At 44.0% G+C, this 20882-nt stretch overlaps 2 protein-coding genes across 2 annotated transcripts in view; one reads left to right on the top strand and one right to left on the bottom strand.

The window, feature by feature from the left end:
* The window catches only part of snap25a (synaptosome associated protein 25a), a 29045-nt gene extending 21562 nt beyond the window's left edge, over positions 1-7483 (top strand). The window contains exons 5-8 of the mRNA XM_076272184.1: positions 1593-1710; positions 5332-5451; positions 6552-6696; positions 7184-7483. Of these exons, the coding sequence (XP_076128299.1) occupies positions 1593-1710; positions 5332-5451; positions 6552-6696; positions 7184-7252 (452 nt within the window). The 3' untranslated portion in view covers positions 7253-7483. The remainder of the gene's footprint in view (positions 1-1592; positions 1711-5331; positions 5452-6551; positions 6697-7183) is intronic.
* A 10245-nt stretch (positions 7484-17728) lies between these two features.
* The window catches only part of LOC143109693 (saccharopine dehydrogenase-like oxidoreductase), a 12952-nt gene continuing 9798 nt past the window's right edge, over positions 17729-20882 (bottom strand). The window contains exons 10-12 of the mRNA XM_076272495.1: positions 20838-20882; positions 20593-20674; positions 17729-17947 (exon numbers count right to left, since the gene is read on the bottom strand). The exon at positions 20838-20882 is cut by the window's right edge and continues 67 nt beyond it. Coding sequence (XP_076128610.1) covers positions 17839-17947; positions 20593-20674; positions 20838-20882 — 236 coding nt within the window. The 3' untranslated portion in view covers positions 17729-17838. The remainder of the gene's footprint in view (positions 17948-20592; positions 20675-20837) is intronic.

Here is a 20882-nt window from a genome sequence, read left to right as displayed (position 1 = left end):
TAGCGGCTATATCTTATAAAAGATGAGAAAAAGTTATTTCATGTGATGTCTGTGAGGCTACTTCGCGAGTAGTTCCTAGAGAAGAATGGGCGGCCACACTTTATGTCGGTCTGCCTCATGTCTAAATAGCAGCGTGTTCCGTGAAGGTGTCGCGGACCGGATTAAACAGTCAGCGAATCAACAATCAGAGAAAACTGCGCTAAGAACGTTGTAGGCTGATATTAGATCTACCTGCTGTTTGTCTAGACATATGTATGCCTTAAACTCGTATCCTGTCATTTAGAAACAATGCTGTGGTCTAGTCTAGTCATCAACAAAAAATGAACGGATTGCAAAAAAAAAAGAATGGATTTGGCCTGACATTTCTTGAGTGTGCGTGAGAGCGTGAGATTGGTGCTGAAAGCGTGAGTGTCACGCCAGATGCGTGAGAGTTGGCAACCCTGCACACAGATGCCAAATAGAAGCCCTCCCCCTCCCCAACACAGGCTGTGTGTGCACCGAGCAACATTACCAACCAGTGGTCGTCCACACACTAAGCCTCTATGCTGACAGATCTAAGCTTCCTTTTTAATTCAACCTAGATGTCAAATTAAAGGTGTGCAGTGCCACGGGCTTCCTCTTCTAAGGTGGCCATAATAGACCACAGACAGTCCTGGCAAGAGCTGGGATGATGTTTCAGACCTTTTGACTCATTTTTCTTTAATTAGTCATATTCTTTGTATTCAAAATTTCCCAATGTTGGAGAGCCTTTTGAGATTTCATTATGTCTTCTTTTAAATGCACCCTTTAAATGGATTTTACTTTCATTTGACAGAGTAAAGAGGGAGAGACTTTATGAAGAATATGATGCTAATTTCTCTCATAAAGCTCAGCATTCAAGTGTTAATTAATTTTATTACAGCAAGAGAGGAATATTTGGGGTATAGACTAAATATATAGTGAGGCAATGGAGCCTATGCTAATTGCCTATATAAAATACAGAATTAAATGTATACAACCTGAGTATATTTATGGAGGTACTTTACTAATATTCTTTAAATTACAAGTTTGCTTAATATACTCTGGCGCTGTCCTTCAAACTTACCACATAAAAGCTCACAGTTAAGCGTGTGTTCTCCGTTTAGAGATAGCCACCACACTTAGCCCACAAAAGCAGTTTTCATTTATTTCACGCCCAGTACGATACTCATTCCACTGCTGTCATCCCTTTGTCCTGACCAGAACAACTCGATCGTGTCGAAGATGGCATGAACCATATCAACCAAGACATGAAGGAGGCCGAGAAAAATTTAAAAGATTTAGGGAAATGCTGTGGCCTATTCATATGCCCATGTAACAAGTAGGTACTGAAAACGTTGCTGGAAGGTTCTTCTGCGTATGTGGTGGCGTCCATTTTCTTTTTTGGGTTTTTGTTCGTTTTTTTTTTTCTTTTGTCAAAGTGAGTGTCTGAAGTTCTTTGTCCTCTCTTCTTTGTCCTCTCTTCTTTGTCCTCTCTTCTGTGTCCTCTCTTTCCTTCTCTTTTCTTTCCTTTTCCCTTCTTCTTTTCTCATGTGCTTCGTTCTGTGGGGGATAAATGACTTGTGTTTAATCAGAGCAACTGGAGCGCATCGAAGAGGGAATGGACCAAATCAATAAGGACATGAAGGATGCAGAAAAGAATTTGAACGATCTAGGAAAATTCTGTGGTCTTTGCTCCTGTCCGTGTAACAAGTAGGTGCTTGCCTGCCTGCCTGCCTGCCTGCTATTAAAAATAATAGTGATTATAGACGTGGTAGCTTTGTAGCGGCGACTAGTTATAGTCCATGCCAGCTGAAACTCGAGTCCCAAGCCTTGCATCCAGCCTCCCCGTTCCTATAATCTGCACTGTGGCCTGCCCTCAGAGAAGACTGAGCATGAGGCATGCTCACATTACACACACGCACACACACACAGACACACACGCACGCACACACACACACACACACACACACACACGCACACACACACACACACACACACACACACACACACACACACACACACACATACAAACAAACATACATTAAAAGGCATTTAATGCACCCACAGTAGTAGTTTCACAAGGACTGGTCTCAGGCACATTATTCCCATTATGGTGGCCACACATTATGTATGGGACAACTGCCAAACTGCCCCGAACCCAACAGCCCCAGGCAGTGCTTTAGCACGATTCACCCTCTGCTTATTCATGCTGCGGAGCAGCCTGGGAGGGAGTAAAATGGCAAATTCCCAGCATGCAGCTCTGCTGCCTCAGCAAAGTGCTCTGCTCCGTAGCAAAAGGCTCTTCCAAATTTGGATTGGCCAGATAAGGCCTTTCTCCGGGTGCAGACCCTGCTGCTTTGGATCCACTTCAGAACGTAATAAGGCCAGCCACTGTAGTGGAGTTACTTCAAAGAAAACTCCAACCTGATGTCAAGGTAGTGCTCAGTCTACGGCCTGAGCTCCTCTGCACACAAACCAGGGCTACCAACACAACCTCTCCAATGCATCTCCCCACCCTCATGCCCCTCCACCAGGGGTCTACTAACCAAGCTAGCCTAGCTATCGTAGCCCTTTTCCTCATTTGCATGCCAACATTACGCTGGTCACCTATTCTAGTCTTTTAGCAGTGCTAGCGGATGTAACCAACTGACCTTTTTAATTTGCAACTCTGCAACCACATCCATCAGTGGCACGTACTGGAATGACCAGACAGCATGTCCGTGAATGCCCATGCATGCTAATGCAACTCAGTGCTAATGATGCTAACAAGTGCTACTAATATTCATGATAATTATGAACCCTTTAAATTTTGCCTTAATGGTACTAACTGCTTAATGGTGTTTTCAAATGTGAACTGTGGACACACAGACCCAGACAGATGCAACAATTAGCCCACAGTAAAGCAAGAAGGTAGCACTTTTTCCTGCACTATTGTGAACATCAAATTGAATGGCTCAAAAATGCCATGCCAATTACTTTAACAGTGAGAGGCCTGAGTACTGACTGGGAAATGCCAGACAAGTGTAGGAGACGGCGAGTGAAAGGGAAGATGTGTTGTTGCTGGAGGGGAGAAAGGCAAAGGATTACAGGCCCTAGCTCAGAGTCTGTTGTAGCTCCAGCAAAACACCAAGGTTATGTGTACTTGTTTCTTCCCCATAGGGAGAGGGGGGGTGGGGTGAGGGTGACAAGCAATGGCAGAGAACTGGGTCAGGCACAGAGTCGAAAGAGCGCTTCTGAGAGAGGCGTGAACGCACGCTCTGACGGGATTTAGCTCTGCGTGTCGGAGGACGCGTCAGTAGAGCTGCTCTCTCCCTCCTTTTCTAAACACGAGAAGAGAGGAGCGCTAACCATCGGTGTGTTTTCAGTTGAAGCTTTGATAGACCTTCACTCCGATAGATGAGACACTTTGCTGTCAGATGTTTTTTTTTCTCCTTTCTCGCTCGTTCCTTCCCTCTCTCCTTTGGGTGGGCTGTTGAGCTTGCCTGTGGAGCAAAGCCTCTATGCCACTGTCAATCCAAATCACGCTTCACTCGAATGTAATTCGCATGACATGAGGCCTTTCGACAGCATGCAAATAAAAAAAGAACTGCGCCAGAGACATTTCATTTTTGCTTCATTTGAACCAATATTTGCAACGCTGAAGCGAATCTAGATGCTCGTAGCGGATTTTTCTTGAGATGTAATGAGAGAATATAGGGGGTTGTTATTTGGTGAAGCGCCTTGGGCAACTGATAGGCATGTCACAGCTGAGCTTTTAGCCGCCAGTGTATTTACTGTAGAGCCACATTTGCTCGAGATGAGCTTGGCACTATACTAGTTGATGCCCAGGGGGAGGGGAGAGAAAGATCGAAGGAAACATTCCCTCAGTCCGATGCTTCAAATAAAATCTCAGACTGCTCTCTCTCCCTATAACAAAAGCATGAGTTATGATTACCCAGGATTCAAGGTTAGCCATGCACATGGAGGGTGAACTCCAGAGGAATGCCAGTTCTTTCGCATGTCGGCCCAATTTAGACTGAAAGAGAGGAGAAAATTATATGAAAAAGCCTCCTCCATTTTGAAGACTTTAGAACCAACTCTCTGAGTTGCACTCTAGAGTTTCCCTGAAGGCGTGGAGAGGGGCAACCATCCAGCAGACCCTTCTGCAGACAGATGAAGGGACATAAATTAGCGCCGGCACACCTGATTCCCAAAGCTGGGGAGCCTATTTGGTATTCTGCCCTGTCTTTCCAGCCAATCAAGAGTGGAAAACTCCTCAGGCATCCTAAGGAGTGCAGTCTCTCTATTACCGGCCATGAGGAGGAGATAGGGCCCAGTGGCACTGAGAGACTATCAACAACAAACAGCCGGCTGAGCTGACAAGGAGGGAGGGAGTCCATTTCAGATACGAGGCTCACCAAAATGGCTGCTACTTAGAGAGAAAATGCAGCATTTTTCTCCATAGTGCTTTCACAGTTAATCTTCAAAGTTATGTTTCCCAGGTTATGGTAGTAATAAAATCTCAGACGTATCTGTAATTATAATCTCATGCAAGGAGATTGGAAATGTAAAGACAAGGTAGGGCAAACCGGGCACTCTGGGATAAGACGTTCTCTCGTTGTTTTTTTTTTCGTTCACAGTTTATTTCTACTTGTCTTTCACCGGTATGGTAGTCCTGTTGCTCTGTGTTGTCTGTCTGCCGAAGCCTGTCCTGTATGTTATCTGTCATTGTCTCAGTCGGTGCATGTCCCAGTTAACGTGTGGGAGATCGTTCCATTACATAGGGGAATCACAGCAAGGCGAGGAAGGGATGAGAGAGAGAATGGAGGGATAGAGGGGGAGGGATGAGAGAGAGAATGGAGGGATAGAGGGGGAGGGATGAGAAAGAGAAGAACGGAGAGGATGAAAACGATCTGAGTAACAACTTGGCCATAGTGGGATGACCACGTCCGAGAGTATACAGTTATCATTCAGCAGTCAAGGATAGGAGCGTGAGACAGGGCAACAGGGCTTGTCTCCATGTGTTGTGTGTCCATCGCGGAAGGCAGCATGTGAAGAACAGGTGTTAATAAGAGAATGACCTCCCCCATCCCTGGTCTGCATCTCTCTGCTAGTCTAACCGTTTGCTTCCTGTCGTTTTTGTTGGGGATGTGTCGTATCCTTTTTTTTCCTACCCCACTGTCTGTGTTTGTCTGTAATGAAGAAATGGCTTCCGTGTGGGCGAATGTGAAATGTAAAAAAAAAAAAAAAAAAAGAGGAAACGCTGAGAGAACAAACGAGTGAGCCAGCACGGAAGCGTCCGGCCGTGGTCCGGCACGCCCGCTCACTCTCTCTCCCCGCGTCTCCGCACAGGATGAAGAGCGGAGCAAGCAAGGCCTGGGGCAACAACCAAGACGGAGTGGTGAACAGCCAGCCCGCCCGCGTGGTAGACGAGCGCGAACAGATGGCCATCAGCGGAGGCTTCATCCGCAGGTGAGGGCAGGGGCTGTCTCGGGGCAGGTGGGGGATGGGGATGGGCTCGGGAGGACACGAGACGAACGGACGTGAAGCTAGAGACCGAGAGACAAAGAGCATATGCAGGCTGCTAGTAGGAATAAATACGTTATATACAAGGTAAACAGATTACAGGAATCAGATTTTTTTTACGGAAATCAGAATACAGATTTTTACACAAATCAGATTACAGAAATCCGATCCCAAAACTATCACTACAATGTAAAGCATTGGGCAAAGCAGTCCACCAACGAGGAATCATAGAACAAAAGAGTCTAGACTGTGTCCTCTTCGTGAAGATGGGAGTAGAATCTGCTCAGGTGATGAAGGGTAATAGAGGTGGAAGGGCAACTCAAGGTTTGTGCCAAGGAGCAGAATGGCTGTGCTGGGGGCAGTTGAAAGGCTCACTGCGTGCTGAGTCAGACAGCTGGTGAGGTGAGCTGGACACTGGCTCTGGTCCCTGGTGCCATGGGACCAGGTCAGCAAGATCCCAATGTGTGTGTGTGTGTGTGTGTGTGTGTGTGTATGAGAGTTGGAGGTACACCGCTGAGGTCCAGAGGGGATTTGTCTGGAAGTCGAAGGGCATTACAGGGTTGGGAGCGAACAGGTGTAAGAGGCAAAGCAGTTGAGATGAGTGAAACTATGGGACCTCTCTTGCTGATCTTACATAAGCAACTTGGAGGTGTAGGGAGGATGTGTTGACTTCCCTCGTGTGTGTATGCCTTTGTGTGTGTGTGTGTGTGTGTGTGTGTATGTGTGAACGTATGTCTGCTGACAGATAGGGTGTGTGTCTGTGAAGAGTGTGAGAGTGAGTGTATGAGATAGATTGAGTGTGTGTGTGTGTGTGTGTGTGTGTGTGTATTAGCGCATAGTGTGTACTTGTTTACATGTCTGCTGTGTGTGTGTGTGTGTGTGTATTAGCGCATAGTGTGTACTTGTTTACATGTCTGCTGTGTGTGTGTGTGTGTCTGTGTATTAGCGCATAGTGTGTACTTGTTTACATGTCTGCTGTGTGTGTCCTCTGGCGTGGCGCCCGGGTTATGGAGCCTGTCTGTGTGTGTGTGTGTGTGCATGTGCAGGGTAACAGATGACGCCCGAGAGAACGAGATGGATGAGAATCTGGAGCAGGTGGGCGGCATCATCGGCAACCTGCGTCACATGGCTCTGGACATGGGCAACGAGATTGACACCCAGAATCGCCAGATTGACAGGATCATGGAGAAGGTATGGGCACTTAATCTCCAGACCCAAGGAATCCCGGAAGTGATGTTAACTTGTGATTTTATGCATTGATTTCCTTGTGGACAAGGCAGCATATTCTTAGGTCATCATGGAATCTCCAAACAACTTGACAACATTTTTCTGACTGTAGAATGTTTTAGAATCAAGAATTAAGAAACACACTCAACAATGGCAGGGGAGCTCCAGTAGATTAAACATATTGGGCCGGTTTCACATACATGGATTAAGCCTAGTCCTAGACAAAAAGAAAACTTTAAATCTTGTTTGAAAAAAAGCTTTTTGTCTAGCCTAGACCAGGAATGTACAGGAAACTGGCTGATAATCAGTGATATTTACAAATTCGTGCATAGACATGCAAAACTAAGACCTTCTTGATCAGCAAAACAAGCGATAATACCATAAACAAAAAATGCTGCGTGTTCAGTGTTCCGATTCAGGTAACGTCATACTGCTGTTTTCTCTCCCTTAGGCTGATTCCAACAAAACCCGGATTGATGAAGCCAACCAGCGCGCCACAAAGATGCTTGGCAGTGGCTAAGTTCCCAGACCCGGGGCTTTTACTAACAGCGCAGTTTGTGGGAAAGCGCAAACATGCTTTTATCATGGTATTAACCTTCTCGGTTTGCACACATGCACATATCACCTCCCCCCATTGTAAATGTTGTTCTGTGTGTTGTCTGTCTGCTTTTTCAATGATTGTCCTCGTAAAAATGATTTCTTATACTCTGTATCATTTTTTCCAAAGGTTGTATATAGTGCTATCTTGATGGCTCTAGCTCACTTGTGAAGTTTTTATTCTCTTTATCATATATATCTATATATTATATTATCACAAGTATATATATACATATATATGATATGTACTCTTTGCTGGATGAAAACTATATTAGGAATGCTCTACAAGGCGTTTTTGTTTTGTTTCTTTTTCCAGTATATCAGTATCGTCTTAGTAAACTGTGTCATTCCACGAAGCTACTGTCATGATCCTTATTTTGATGTTGTCATGACAAATTAAGGAGGGGAAAAGATGATCAACTTACCGATATGACTTCAGAAAAAGCACTTAAAATCGATTGCTGTCTTTGGTTCATTATCCTCATCAACACACATCAGTTACTGTTTAGACAATGTGCAACTAGAGTCTGTAGCCGTAATAGACATTGCATTCCAAGTGATGTGAATTGTGCGTTTCTGCATGAGCAATGGTAGATTTTAGTCTTATAAATAAAAACTTGTTTGAACAAAAAAAATCTTGAAAAAAATGAACACATGACAGTAGCGAAAATTGACAAACGCATGCTCAGTATTAGGACACAGTTGAACGTCTCCATATTCCTGCAAGTTTGCAATAGTGCCACTCTTTCTGTCAATATTATCTTTACAGACTGTGACCATTGTTGTAAAATAATGCACAATGATCTTGGGGGGGATAAGGTTAAGCTGAAATAAAATGAAATAAAATGTTGAGGTTGTACCGCAAAAAAAAAACTGTTTTCTTAATGAATATGCAGTTCAATGAAAGATGTTGAATACGTGCAGGATGGGGACTGGCTGTTTACTGTAACATAGGTTTTGGATGCTCTGAAAAAAATGAAAATAAATAAACGTTTGCAATGTAAAGCAAAGGTGCATATTTCTGAGAGACCTTACTTTTATAAGACTGTATCCTGTTAGTTTATTCTCCCCATGTGGTTTGTTATTGGTAAAAAATACATCTATAATAATCTGTAACAAAAAATCAAACAAAGGGTTTTTGTTGCTTCTGTACTTAGAGCTATGCACACCAAATCGCTGAAATGTTGAATAGTTGGTATAAGAAGACAAATACATACCTTACCTGGATGACACATAGGTTAAGCTGTGAGATTGATGTCTTCGACGCATGTAATATTAAACCTCCCTCTGTATCCTGTCAGTCTGTGAAAGTGGTTGACATTTTGTAGGTAGCTGAATTGATTAAAAGTAATAAACCCCTACTTGCTGTGGGTTGTCTTTTTGTCATATTAGGCTGACTATTTCGGTTTTAGCCCTGGCTGTGTTAAACACATTCTAGCCTTTGGGGTATAGTACCAAATGGGTGCACATTCGCTCTGTAACACTGCCCCATCCTAGCCATACACCCCCATGCATTAAATATTATTTGAGAATGAGGTCAATCCACAACTCTGCCCAATTCCAGATATCTTGTAACACTGATAAAGCTTGCATTACACAGCAAGCCACAATAATAGTTTTTTTTTCCCCTACCCATTATGTGTATATATTACCGAGATGATGTGTAGGTTTACATCTCATATAGTAACGTAATATGTATACATCAGTGCTGTTCACTCAATAGTACACAGACTGTGAAGTCACTTCCTAGGCAGGCCCAACATGGCTGACTCATGGAATTCGGGAACTGTGTAGATTTGTTTACGAGCAGAAGCTGAAGTCTCAAGGTTCATATACTAGGAACTAAAAGCAATGCATCCGTCTCATTTTCCCACTGGGAAACCACCTAACCGTGTATACAGTTCCATTGTAACATTATGCTCAAGATCACTAATGCATATTGTATCAATGTTAACCAGAGAGTTTAGACTGCAGGAAAATATACCTTCCACCGTAAAGGCATGCCACTAGAGGTCCATTTTAAAGCCAACAGTATGTTATAACCACATCAAAGATGTCTTTAGAATATGTCCATCCTGTTGTGGAGAAGAATCCTTTGTGATTCTCGACAGGTGTAGAGCATGGATAAAATGCCTAAGATAGCTTCATGTTATGAGGAAGAGACACCCAAGCAAAGGTCTATGCAAAGAGACAGCCTTCTGCTTTTTACCTTAGGCACAAAAACAAAGCCGCGCTGTTGTCTCTCCAGCTGTCTGCTTTAATGTCCCAGTGACGACAGCCTCAGCCGACCTCACGAAAGGTAGTAAACATCCCAACTGTCTTTATCTATACAGCTAGCAGTTTCCACCCCTTCACTGTAACCTCTGCTTTGACTTAAGGGAATAGGTCTAATCATATGCTAGTAGATTAGTATTTCATTTGTGGCTTATTTTTTATACCATACAACTGCCTGAAGCATAACTTAAGATCTTACGGAGCATAAGTGCTTTTTTTATTACCTTATGATTAACCTTATGTCAAATGTATGATTAACTGGAATTGTAACTTTCTCAAGTGGTATACTTTAAAGATAAATCTGGCAATTAGCGAGACTTTAATCAAGGACAAGCCCAGTCCTTTGTTTTAGTTCCTGTTTGGATCCAGGTAGCGACTGGGAGCAGTGTAGCCGAGCCGCTCGCGCGGAAGAGAGGTTGAGAAAAAACACAGATCAGAGAGAACAAGTGCTGCAATATGATGCAAGCAGCCCGGCGTGAGCCCAAGCCATATTTATAATTCATCACATAATAAAAATATCAGCTCCAGCCAGGGAGAGAGAGAGAGAGGGAGAGGGAGAGAAGAGAGAGAGAGAAAGAGGGTGAGAGAGACAGAGAAAGAAAGAGAAATAGAGCTTCGAGCATCCTGCTTCCTCTCATGCCCTCTGTTCTTCCGATGTTTGTTTCTCTCCTCTTTCCCAAACATACTGTTTCTCTCCTCTTTCCCAAACATACTGGCATATACTGTACCTCTGTGTGTATTTATAGTTCAGGAGCTTTGGTATCCAGGGCAGCAGTAATTAGGAACTGCTATATAACACGAGAAACATCAACAGTAGACAGACAGCCAAGGTTTCCTCAGACACCACCATCAGACAATTTGCTGTGTTTAGACAAAACACTTGTCTTATACTTTAATATTATCAAAATGTGAACAATCCTATCAGAGCTGATCTAAATGTACAGTATGAGACTGGCCTAAGGTTTTTTATATCACTACATCGTGACTATGGTGGCCCTGTGGCAGTAGCATGCAGCGCTGCCATCGTGACTGCGTGGTGCCCACCCAGTACCCTCATCACGAATAACAGGGTGAGCTCACAGACACTCTTTCATCCTCATGAGGGCACAGTCACATAGGGTGACATCAGTCGCCCCTCTCAGAAGTTCTTTTCTGTTGGGGGGGGGGGGGTTGGGGCTGTCTGGAAACTGCGTGATGACTAGGTGTGACTAGGCTATGTGGGAATGTAACATGAGGGCAATAGATTGGTGTGTGTGGGTGTGGGTACTCTCAAATGCATTTAGCCTGTTTTTTTTTTTTCTGAAAATGATTCAGTCTGAAAATGATGATCAACAAGTTAGTTATGCAACCAAAGCATTAAACAACTATTGTGGTAAAGCAAATGTGGTCAAGGAATGATATGATATGCTAAATAATGAGTGATAACAATATCGCTTATAACAAATCAATCCTCTAGACAGTCTTAAGGGCACCCAAAGGTTAAATTAGGGTTATTATTATATCCCATAGTACATCCAATCCTAAAGATAACACTCACACAAAGCACAGATGCTGAACACTTGCTGCTAAAAGCTACTTCAATGTCCTGTATAGATTTCATAAGCACCATACAGATACAATGCTTATATGAGGCTGTGGATGCTGCCACAGAGTTTCTACATTGTGTTTAAATATTAAATTGTCTTCATGATCAAAAGGAGAAAGTCTGAGTGTAAAAGTCTTGTCTATTTATCTTGCCATTTTATATCACTCTGTTTTTCGTTCCAGACTCATTTTTCACTCTCCCACTCACTAACCCACTCGTTCTCTCTCTATTCTCTCTCCCTCCATCTTTCTCTCTCTCTCTCCTCTCTGGGAGGCTGGGTGATAGGAGGCTCTTGGCTGGAGCTGACGGTAGTGGTAATTAAACAGACAGGAAATGTACTCTCTAAATGTGGCCTGCTTCACAGAGTGCTGTCTGGTGACGATGCCCTCTAGACAGCATAGCTGACTTCAAACCCCCACTGCTATCCCAGAATTCCACACTCTCCTTCAAACCCCCACCACTATCCCAGAGTTCCACCGCTATCCCAGAATTCCACACTCTCCTTCAAACCCCCACCACTATCCCAGAGTTCCACCGCTATCCCAGAATTCCGAACTCTCCTTCGCCCCGGCTATTCTCAACTCCTCTAATCTTCCCCTTCTTCCTTCTGTCATAAATCCCCCCTTCTATCCTTTCTTCCGGGCTCTTCACTAATCCTCCTCTCCGTTCTGCTCTTTTCTCTTCTCCTCTTGTTTATTCTCCTGCAGATGTTTCCCTACATCTATTCCTCCTCTCTACTTCCGCTACTCTCTTCTGCATCCCTTCTTATTAGGTTTTATTCCTCCTCTTTTCTCTCTCTCTCTGTTTAGATCAGTGATATCAAATGCTCTATGCTATCTGTTGCCACGTACCTCTGGGAGATCACTCTCTCTCTCTCTCCCTCTCCCTCTCTCTCTCTCTGTTTCTCTCAATCCTCCATCTATTTGCTTCCTCTTCATGACATAAATCTCCTCTCCTCCATCCCTTGTATAATGCTCATATTTCCTATTGGCCTCCATTGTCCATTCCTCTGCCCACATCAGGTTCTTCTGTTTTCTTTCCTGGTAGTTACCGCTATGCCATTCTCTCCTACTCTCCATCTTGTTCTCCCATCTTTCTCTCTGCATCCCTCCATCATGCGGACACAGGCTGGGTCTGCTTTTAGTAGAGTCAGCAGAGCAGAGGGGGAGTGGGGCGGAGGAGAGGTGGCATTAGAGAACCAAAACACAGGAGAAGCCTGCTGCCTCTGCCCTCTCTCTCTCCCTCTCTCTCTCTCTCTCTCTCTCCTGAGTGACTGCCCAGAGCACCATGCTAACATGAAGACACTGTCCCTTCCTGTCCAGTCCTGACCCTTCTGCTTCCTCCTTCTGTCCTCCTCCCTCATCAGTTCATCTCTTCTCTCTCCCCCGCCTTGCCTTCATTCTATCCCCTCGTCCTCTCCTCTGACCGTCCTCCTTTCCCTCGCCTCTGATCTCCTGTCCGTGTCCACATGTTTATGATAGGAGCTGGGCCTGGGTCAGTCTGGCTGGCCCTGGCGGCTCTGTGCTGTGCTGTGCTGTGCTGTGCTGTGCTGCGCTATCTGGGGAAGCGTACAGGCTCAGGAATCCCAGCAGAATGGCAGCACACGCTTCTGTGAGGGGGCCTTGAATGGGGGAGGGGGAGATGTGTTACTGAGAGAGAGAGGGGGGGGGGGGGATAGAGAGGAAAGGGATGAAGAGAAAGAGAGGGAGAGGAAGTAGAAAGGAGGTGGTGGCCGGCTTATATAAGGGTTTGCAGTGCTATCTGGGTGTGATGTGATGCATTCTCATTCAGAGCACAACAGAAGAGAGAGAGAGAGGGGGGGGGGAGAATGGAGAGATTGCACTCCTCCTAAGGGAAAGAGAAGAAGAGAGATAGTGAGGAAAAGAGGGATGAGACTCAGAGGAGGAGTGTGAGGAATTCTGGGCTGTTAATATTATCCCTGCGAACAGCGCAGAGTGAAGTCTCTGTAAGATTTAGTAGTGCTCTGTGTCTATGCAGTGGTGCTTTGCTCTGTGCTAGAATGGTAAGGGCTCATGCTCTCTTATATGGTGTTGCATTGTAATGGCTTGTCTTTTGCTTGTGTTGTATTATACTGTACTGCAGTGGGCCGAATTGTGCTTGTTTTTGTGAAGGCTACTGGTTCACAGCTGTATTGAGCTGCATTGTATTTTGTATGATGTTGCTGCCGTGCCTGTTTTAGGATGCTAGTGTTGGGTGGTGCCGTGCTACGCTACGCAGCGTGGCGTGTTGTGTGATTAGTGGCATACTACGGCACTGTGCTATATGCAGCTGTGTGCAGTAGACATGGTGTACCTGCTAACTCCTGGGGCTGTGCCAGAGGAAGAGAGGGAGAGAGAGAGAGAGAGAGAGAGAGAGAGGTGAGAGAGAGAGGTGAGAAGAATGATACAAAAGTGATAGAGGAGAAAATAGAGGGAAAGAGAAAATGTGTGTGTGTGTGTGAGAGAGAGAGGGAGAGAGAGAGAGAGAGGTGAGAAGAATGATACAAAAGTGATAGAGGAGAAAATAGAGGGAAAGAGAAAATGTGTGTGTGTGTGTGAGAGAGAGAGAGAGGGAGAGGTGAGAGAGAGAGGTGAGAAGAATGATACAAAAGTGATGGAGGGGAAAATAGAGGGAAAGAAACTGTGTGTGTGTGTGTGAGAGAGAGAGAAAGAGAGAAAGAGAGAGGTGAGAAGAATGATACAAAAGTGATGGAGGGGAAAATAGAGGGAAAGAGAAACTGTGTGTGTGTGTGTGTGTGTGAGAGTGAGTGAGTGAGAGAGAGAGAGAGAGGGGGGGGTGTACAGGTACAGAAGGCAGACATAGGTGTTGTATTGTGTCATGGTCCCACAGCAGTGAAGGGGGATGAAGGGCGGGGCATGTCCTGCTTTCACTGCCTCATTTCTCCATGCCTCTCATTTCATCTCTCTCTCCTCTCACTCTCTTCTTCCTCTCTTCCTCTCATTCCATCTCTCTCTTCTTCCTCTCCTCTCCTCAACTCATCCTCTTTCCCCAAATCTCTCTCTCCTCATTACTTTTCGCTCTTCTTAAAGCAGGGCTTACTGAGTCTGAAATGGAAATGTGTTCTCTCTCTCTCTCTCTCTCTCTCTCGCTCGTGCTCTCTCTCTCTCTAGTGTGCCTGCTCACTCGCTCGCCAATCTGCTCAAACACTGCCCAAGATAAGTGTGTGTGTGTATATATGTCTGCATTTATGGGCATGTGTGTGTGTGTGTGTGTGTGTGTGTGTCTGTCTTTAAAGCACATATCATTACATGACACGGTCTGACCACCCCCATGTGACTGTCGTGCCTGTGTCCCCGGGCGTGTGTGGGGGGAACGTGAAGGAGATGCGTGTGTGTGTGTGTGTGTGTGTGTGCGTGGGGGGGTGTAAGTGGTTGAGTCATACCAAGGCCGCCTCACGCCTGATGGGGCTCGACAACCTCGACCCCGCCCCCCTCTATATTTTTGGAGAGGGACAACATCCCTCTATTGCCTGGAGTGACCTCCACCGCCCCTCTCTCTCTCTCTCTCTCTCTCACTCTCTCTGTCTCTTTCTCTCTCTCACTCTGTCTCTTTCTCTCTCTCACTCTCTCTGTCTCTTTCTCTCCTTACTCAACATGGGCTGAAGCAAGCCAAACCTGACATCTTAATTAACACACACACACACAACCCAGTGTCTGCAGCATTCTTGCACATACAATGAATGACCTCTACTGTCATTGCCATCGCAGCTCAGGGTGTTGAGAAAACACTGCCGCGTAGGAGACATAGCACCATCTAGTGGTTAGTTGCAAAAATTTATTCATGCTTGAGGAGCACACGGAACAGTTCTTTAGTGTTACCTACAGCACCAAGATCAAGACATTATGTGACAGCTTATACACTCAATACTGAAATGTCATACTCATAATTTGTCCACTCTGTTATATTTATAGCCTGTATTGGGATATGACGTCTGGGACTGCTGAGCAGAATCTTATCCATATTTACAGTATTGTAATAACATGATTATCTGTAGATAATAGGCTGTTAGATTAGATCTGTTAATATCAAATGATATTATTTGATTGTACATCTGCACTAAAGCCCCTTTTCTGAACTATGTTAACTCTTAATGTCCTAACGGTAATGTTTCTATCCAGTTACAAATGACTGGTTAATGCTGTTCTCATCTAAATATAATGAGGCCCACATACTCTTACAGGATGAGATAAATGATCATCTAACCCAGTGGTCCCCAATCTACGGCCCGCCACCTCATTTTGGATGGCCCCCCAAATCATGTCCGTGGTATATAGCATCTGGCCCGCACGGGAGTATGCCATCGTCAAACTATGACCTCCGCAATTTCCCCCATTCATTCTCTATGGCGAGTCTTAACAGTACACATATAATACTCTTTTTGTCCACTGGTGGTTGTTTTGGCGCTGTTTTGCGTTTGCCGTTGAAAACAGAATGAAATGTAGGCCTACCTGCAAACATGTAAGAGGCCTATGCTGACTGCATCAGTGCTCAAAGTATTCTAAAAGTTTATCAATTAATTGTTAATAACTAACTTCTATTCAAGTCATATTTCTGGGACTTTCTGGGATAATTATTTCTATTTTTTATTCACTCGTTAAGTTAGAATGGTGGTAATTTATGTTTTTGCCAGCACTTCATAAAACTGTCATAGTTTGAGTTATTTGAATTATTTGTAGGATATTACTTGTTCACAACATGAGCTGTGTATGCAAAGACACAGAGTTCAGAGTTCACACATTTTGAATAAAATATACTTTTGGGACTCCCTGCCAACACTTTTGGGAATGCTAAAGTCTTTTTATCAGCATTATTTTATTTGAGCTACATTTTACACTGATATGGCATGATGGCAACATAAACACAGCTAACAATGGTATTAAATTGCAGTAGATTAAATGTAATGGAATATTCAACTAAGACTGCTTCACAGCATTAAGCTATTTATGGTTACTGATATTCTCAGAGTCTCTGGCCCTCTCTTAGGGCCAGGCATAGTGAGCTGGCCCTCGGAAGAAAAAGTTTGGGGACCACTGATCTAACCCATGAGCCCCAGATGTAAGTGTGTTTAAATAGACACTGGTGCTCACTGTTCAAATGAACTGCGTGTGAACTGGTCAGTTACCCCACCTTCTTTGACTAAAGGCTAGTTCTACCCTGTGTCGCCTAGCATTCTTTGCACAGATGTACAGTATGTACCACACAGTCTAACAGTGAATGGAACTGAGGCTGATCCAACTCACTGTGATCTGCAAGAGGACCACAGCTAATAGATACTTGATGAATAAGGTATCATTCTGTTGCTCGGGATACTGTAAAAGATTCTGTATTTAGCAGTTCTAAAAATACATCTCAATATCCAAGCAACTTTATTTCTGTTTAAAAAAAAGACAGGAAAAAAACAAATAACATCTAATAACCCAGATCAAGAGCTCCATAGTCAGTTGTTATTCATCAGAATAAATCCCTGATTCCGTTGTTTACCAAGACAAAGTCAAACAAACTAATACAGCTGGTGGAGATCTTTTATTAAAACTGTAGGGAAAATAGAATAAATCCAAGACATCAGGGTAATTCCCAGAGTACAATATTCAACTAGAATTCACAGCATACTGGAACAGGTTCAATGATTGTAAATGATGATAACTGATTTGTTATCACATTATTATAGAAGATGAGGTTTCTGTTTACAAACGGAAATATGTCCTCACATCAATCAGATCTTTGCATTTGGTTTATTCATTGGCTTGCATGTATAACTTAACTTAAAGGACCAAAATGATAGCCTAATAAGATAAAAAATCACTTTAGCTCCTCAGTTCCCCAGGCACTGAATCCATGGTCTTAGTGACACCAAGACCAGGAAACTGAACTAAATATTGGCATCCTACGCCTAACTCACAAGAACATGTTCAAGTCACGCGCATAAATTCATTTCAAAAATCCTTATTGTGTAAAACAAATCAAAGCCAAAACAAACAGAATCAGGTTTTCTGCCAAACATCCGAGTCTTCCACATAACTCATATTCGCTCATACCCAAGACCAGATTAGCTCTCCTTCAGTGCTAAATGTTTGTGCTGTGGGTTATGAGAGGGTAGTATGTTGACATTTCAGACTCAGCCTCGTCATAACGAGCATGCGGTCAGGATGGAAAGGCTAACAGTAAACATGTCAACAGCCTGGCGGAGCTGGCTCATTATGGCAGCAAACAGATAGCCAGCCAGTTCACTCAGTATTGTCCTTGGACACACACACACACACACACACACACACACACACACACACACACATTTATGTACAGGTGGAACACGCACGGACACATACACACACACACACACACACACACACAGAGACAAAGCCTTTAATTACGGAAGTAGGAAGGCAGTTACATTCGGTGTGAAGTAAAGACAAACTGACATAGAAATGCAATCGCTATGAAAGCTGTAACAGTGGTGAGAAGACAGGTATGCTTCTAGAGAATAAAATGCCTCACACGTACAAAAAGATCAGAGAGAGAGAAATAAACACACTGGAGAAGGGAGAATGAGAGGATGAGGGGAAAAGAGTGGGGAAATGAACCACACAGCATGAGCCAGGAGAGAGGAGAGCAGCGTGGGCCTGGCCCTCCGCTCAGGGCGCCCCCTGCTGGTTTGTGACGGTGAACTTGAGGCCGTGGCGCTGCAGACGCCGGATGAGGGACGTCCTCGCAAAGGCAGCACCGGGCGTGAAGACTCCACCCCTGGCAACAGCGTAGAGGTTAGCCATACAGCCAATGATGGGAAGTGGAACACACACACACACACACACACATACACACACACACACACCCACACACACACACACACACAGACACAGACACAGACACAAAAATAATGTACTACACTAGAGCCCCAATGCGGGCCTCACACCTGGCTGTGTTGGGCTCCCTCCCTTGAGATGCTGGGCTAGTAGCTAATGATGCTGGGCTAGGAGCTAATGAGGAGCTGTGTAGAGGAACATACAAGCTGTTCCATTAATAAACATCTTGCCTTAACCCTTCAGAGGCACACTAGCTAGAGAGTCGGAGGCCATAATGTTTCTTAATAATAATAATAATAATAATAATAATTAAAAAAAAAGTAAAAAAAAAAAAAAAATATATATATATATATTATTAAACATTATGGTCCTGACAGAATATAATAGCATAGAGGAGCATTCCCATGATCCTAATCAGGAGTGAGGAACAGGAACAGGAATAGGTATAGGTAAGTGTTTAAACATTAGTCGTTTGCACAAATGAAGTCTCAAAAAGCTTTTTGTGCGCTCTGGTCCTTCCCTGGGTTGTCATTTGAAGTGGCCCAGGGCCTGCTGCTGAGGTATAGGAAGCTCTGTAGTGGTGCACAGTGGCAAGTCTGTAAACAGTGCTGTAGCAATAAAGTAATAAACCATCCTCACTGAACCCATCCTCTGGCTTTTATGGTTTTTAGGATAGGGGATATTGTGTCAACTTTACACATGCATTATTATAGTTTATATAGTTATATAGTTATAGTTGCATCAACTTAACAGTTGCACAGTTAACTGGTTTTTATTTGATTAAAAAAAGCCACTTAATTGTTCTAAAATCACTGGAACTTACAGCATTGTGCAGCTTATTGCTTTTCTACAACTGTTACTACATATTCATAAATAAAACATTTCCCACCAAGAAATTTAGTTCTTCCAGTGCAACACAGAGACACAGCAACCCTAGTGTTTTAAGTTTATGGTTATGGTTATGGTTCTTAGGAGATGCTTTTGTGCAAAGCTGCTTACAATGACATCAATAATCATTATATTAACATTAGAAAAACAGTTTATAGTAAAGTCATATGGCCTAAATAAAAGAAATATACATTACTAGACTAAATAGAATTAACAGAATCAAAACAATAACCATAACCATATACAAACTGCGACTCTGTACATAAAATGTATTAGTTAGAAACAAGTTAAACAAATAAATCTTTAGACGCTTTTTGAAGACCCCAAAGTTATCGCTAGAATGAAGAACATCAGGTAAATGACTCCAACTATGAGGAGTCACCGAAGAAAAGAGTTTTGACTGTGACCTCTTAGTGTTGATGGAAGGCCGACATGGCAGACCCCCATCAGACCATCACAGCAGGCGAAAGGGGACGTACAGTAGAGCTGGATCATGGAATTAATATAGCAAAGTGTAGATCCTCCTATGGCTTTTACAATGGCTTTGAATACGATTTAGTCAATTATTTTATCATAATCAAAGACCGGGGCTATCCCTTTAGCATGAGCATTTAATTATATTTAATTTTCCAAAGCCTAAGAAGATAACACATGGTGAGCTCCACAGCGTAACAGAGTGCTTGGACATGGAAACAAGACTGTTACAGAAGGGGAATGACTAGGGGCATGGAGCCACATGATGACATCACAAAAATAGCACTGAGATGGACCCCAGAAGGGACACGCAAAAGAGGGAGACCCAAAACAACCTGGAGACGAACCATCGAAGGTGAAATGAAGGAGAGAGGTTACAGCTGGAACACCATTGAGAAGAAGGCAAACAACAGAGTCCAATGGAGATCTTTAGTCCTCGCCCTATGTGCCACCCGGCTCAACAAGGACTAAGTAGGTACCGGTAAGTCATTTTCCAAAGCATCTGAATAAGCTTGTTTGCGTCCATTTCCATCCTGGCCACCTGTCTCAGCTTTTAATATGTACCTGTCTTTGTCTCGGTGGTGTTTGCTGATCAAGGTGTCTAATTAGCATCTATCTGGCTACCTACATCCATTACCTATCCTTGAAAGCACACAGCCAGAGGGAGGCTTCTGATGTGTAGGGGAAAATGTGACCCAGAAACGTTGAGTTAGTAGAGAAGGGGAGAGGGATTCTGCTCGGAGTGTGTCTGGAGGGATTCTGCTCGGAGTGTGTCTGGAGCTTGTCTGTATTTTTACATCTCTTTGTGGTCTTCATCATTTCATGTACCAGTCGGCTTTCTGAGTAAATGACTGCGTGACAGTTCCAGTCCAAACTGATGTCTAAATGAAACATGCCTTCGGGAGACAGATGCCTACGCGAGCCTGAGTGATTGAAGACATCTGCAGCTAGCAGAGATTCCAAGACGAGTGCTCAGAATATGCGCCCAGTCTAAATCTTTTCATTAGATGTTAATCTAAAAAAGGACAATTGAATTGAGACTGAAAAGCTCTACAAAGAGATGCTGTTCATTAAATCCCTTTTCAGCCATGGAGAGCTGTTATGGAGCCATTCTTTCGGCTCTCAATGCCTAGGGTTCTGCATAAAACAGTGAACTTTTTGAAGAACCCATGGAGAATGTTCTGAGTGGGAGACTGCTGAGGCAGACTTGGCTGCAGGACTCACCTCTCTGGAAGGGACTGGAGCTCATTCAGGAAGGTCACGGCCGCCTGCACCATGACGACAGGGGTGACGACATAGCCTGGCTCTAGGGAAACCATAGTGACAGTAACCAGGGTCAGCAATGCCCACAAAGGAAATGACCTTTGAGTGAGAGCTTTGAGATAAAGGTGTAGAGGTGGTGTGGGAGAGAGAGAGGGAGGGAGAGAGAGAGGGAGGGAGAGGGAGGGAGAGAGAAAGACAGAGAGTACCTGCTCCTCTGATCTCTGTGGTGATTCTGCCGTCGGGCATCCCTT

Source organism: Alosa pseudoharengus, unplaced genomic scaffold (genome assembly GCF_046254945.1).
Source record: "Alosa pseudoharengus isolate Yale_2024_CS ecotype anadromous, Long Island Sound unplaced genomic scaffold, YU_APseudo_1.1 YU_APseudo_1.1_scf_7, whole genome shotgun sequence".
NCBI lineage: Eukaryota > Metazoa > Chordata > Actinopteri > Clupeiformes > Clupeidae > Alosa > Alosa pseudoharengus.
Note: the sequence above shows the minus strand (reverse complement) of the source record. Positions and strands in the feature narration are given on the sequence as shown.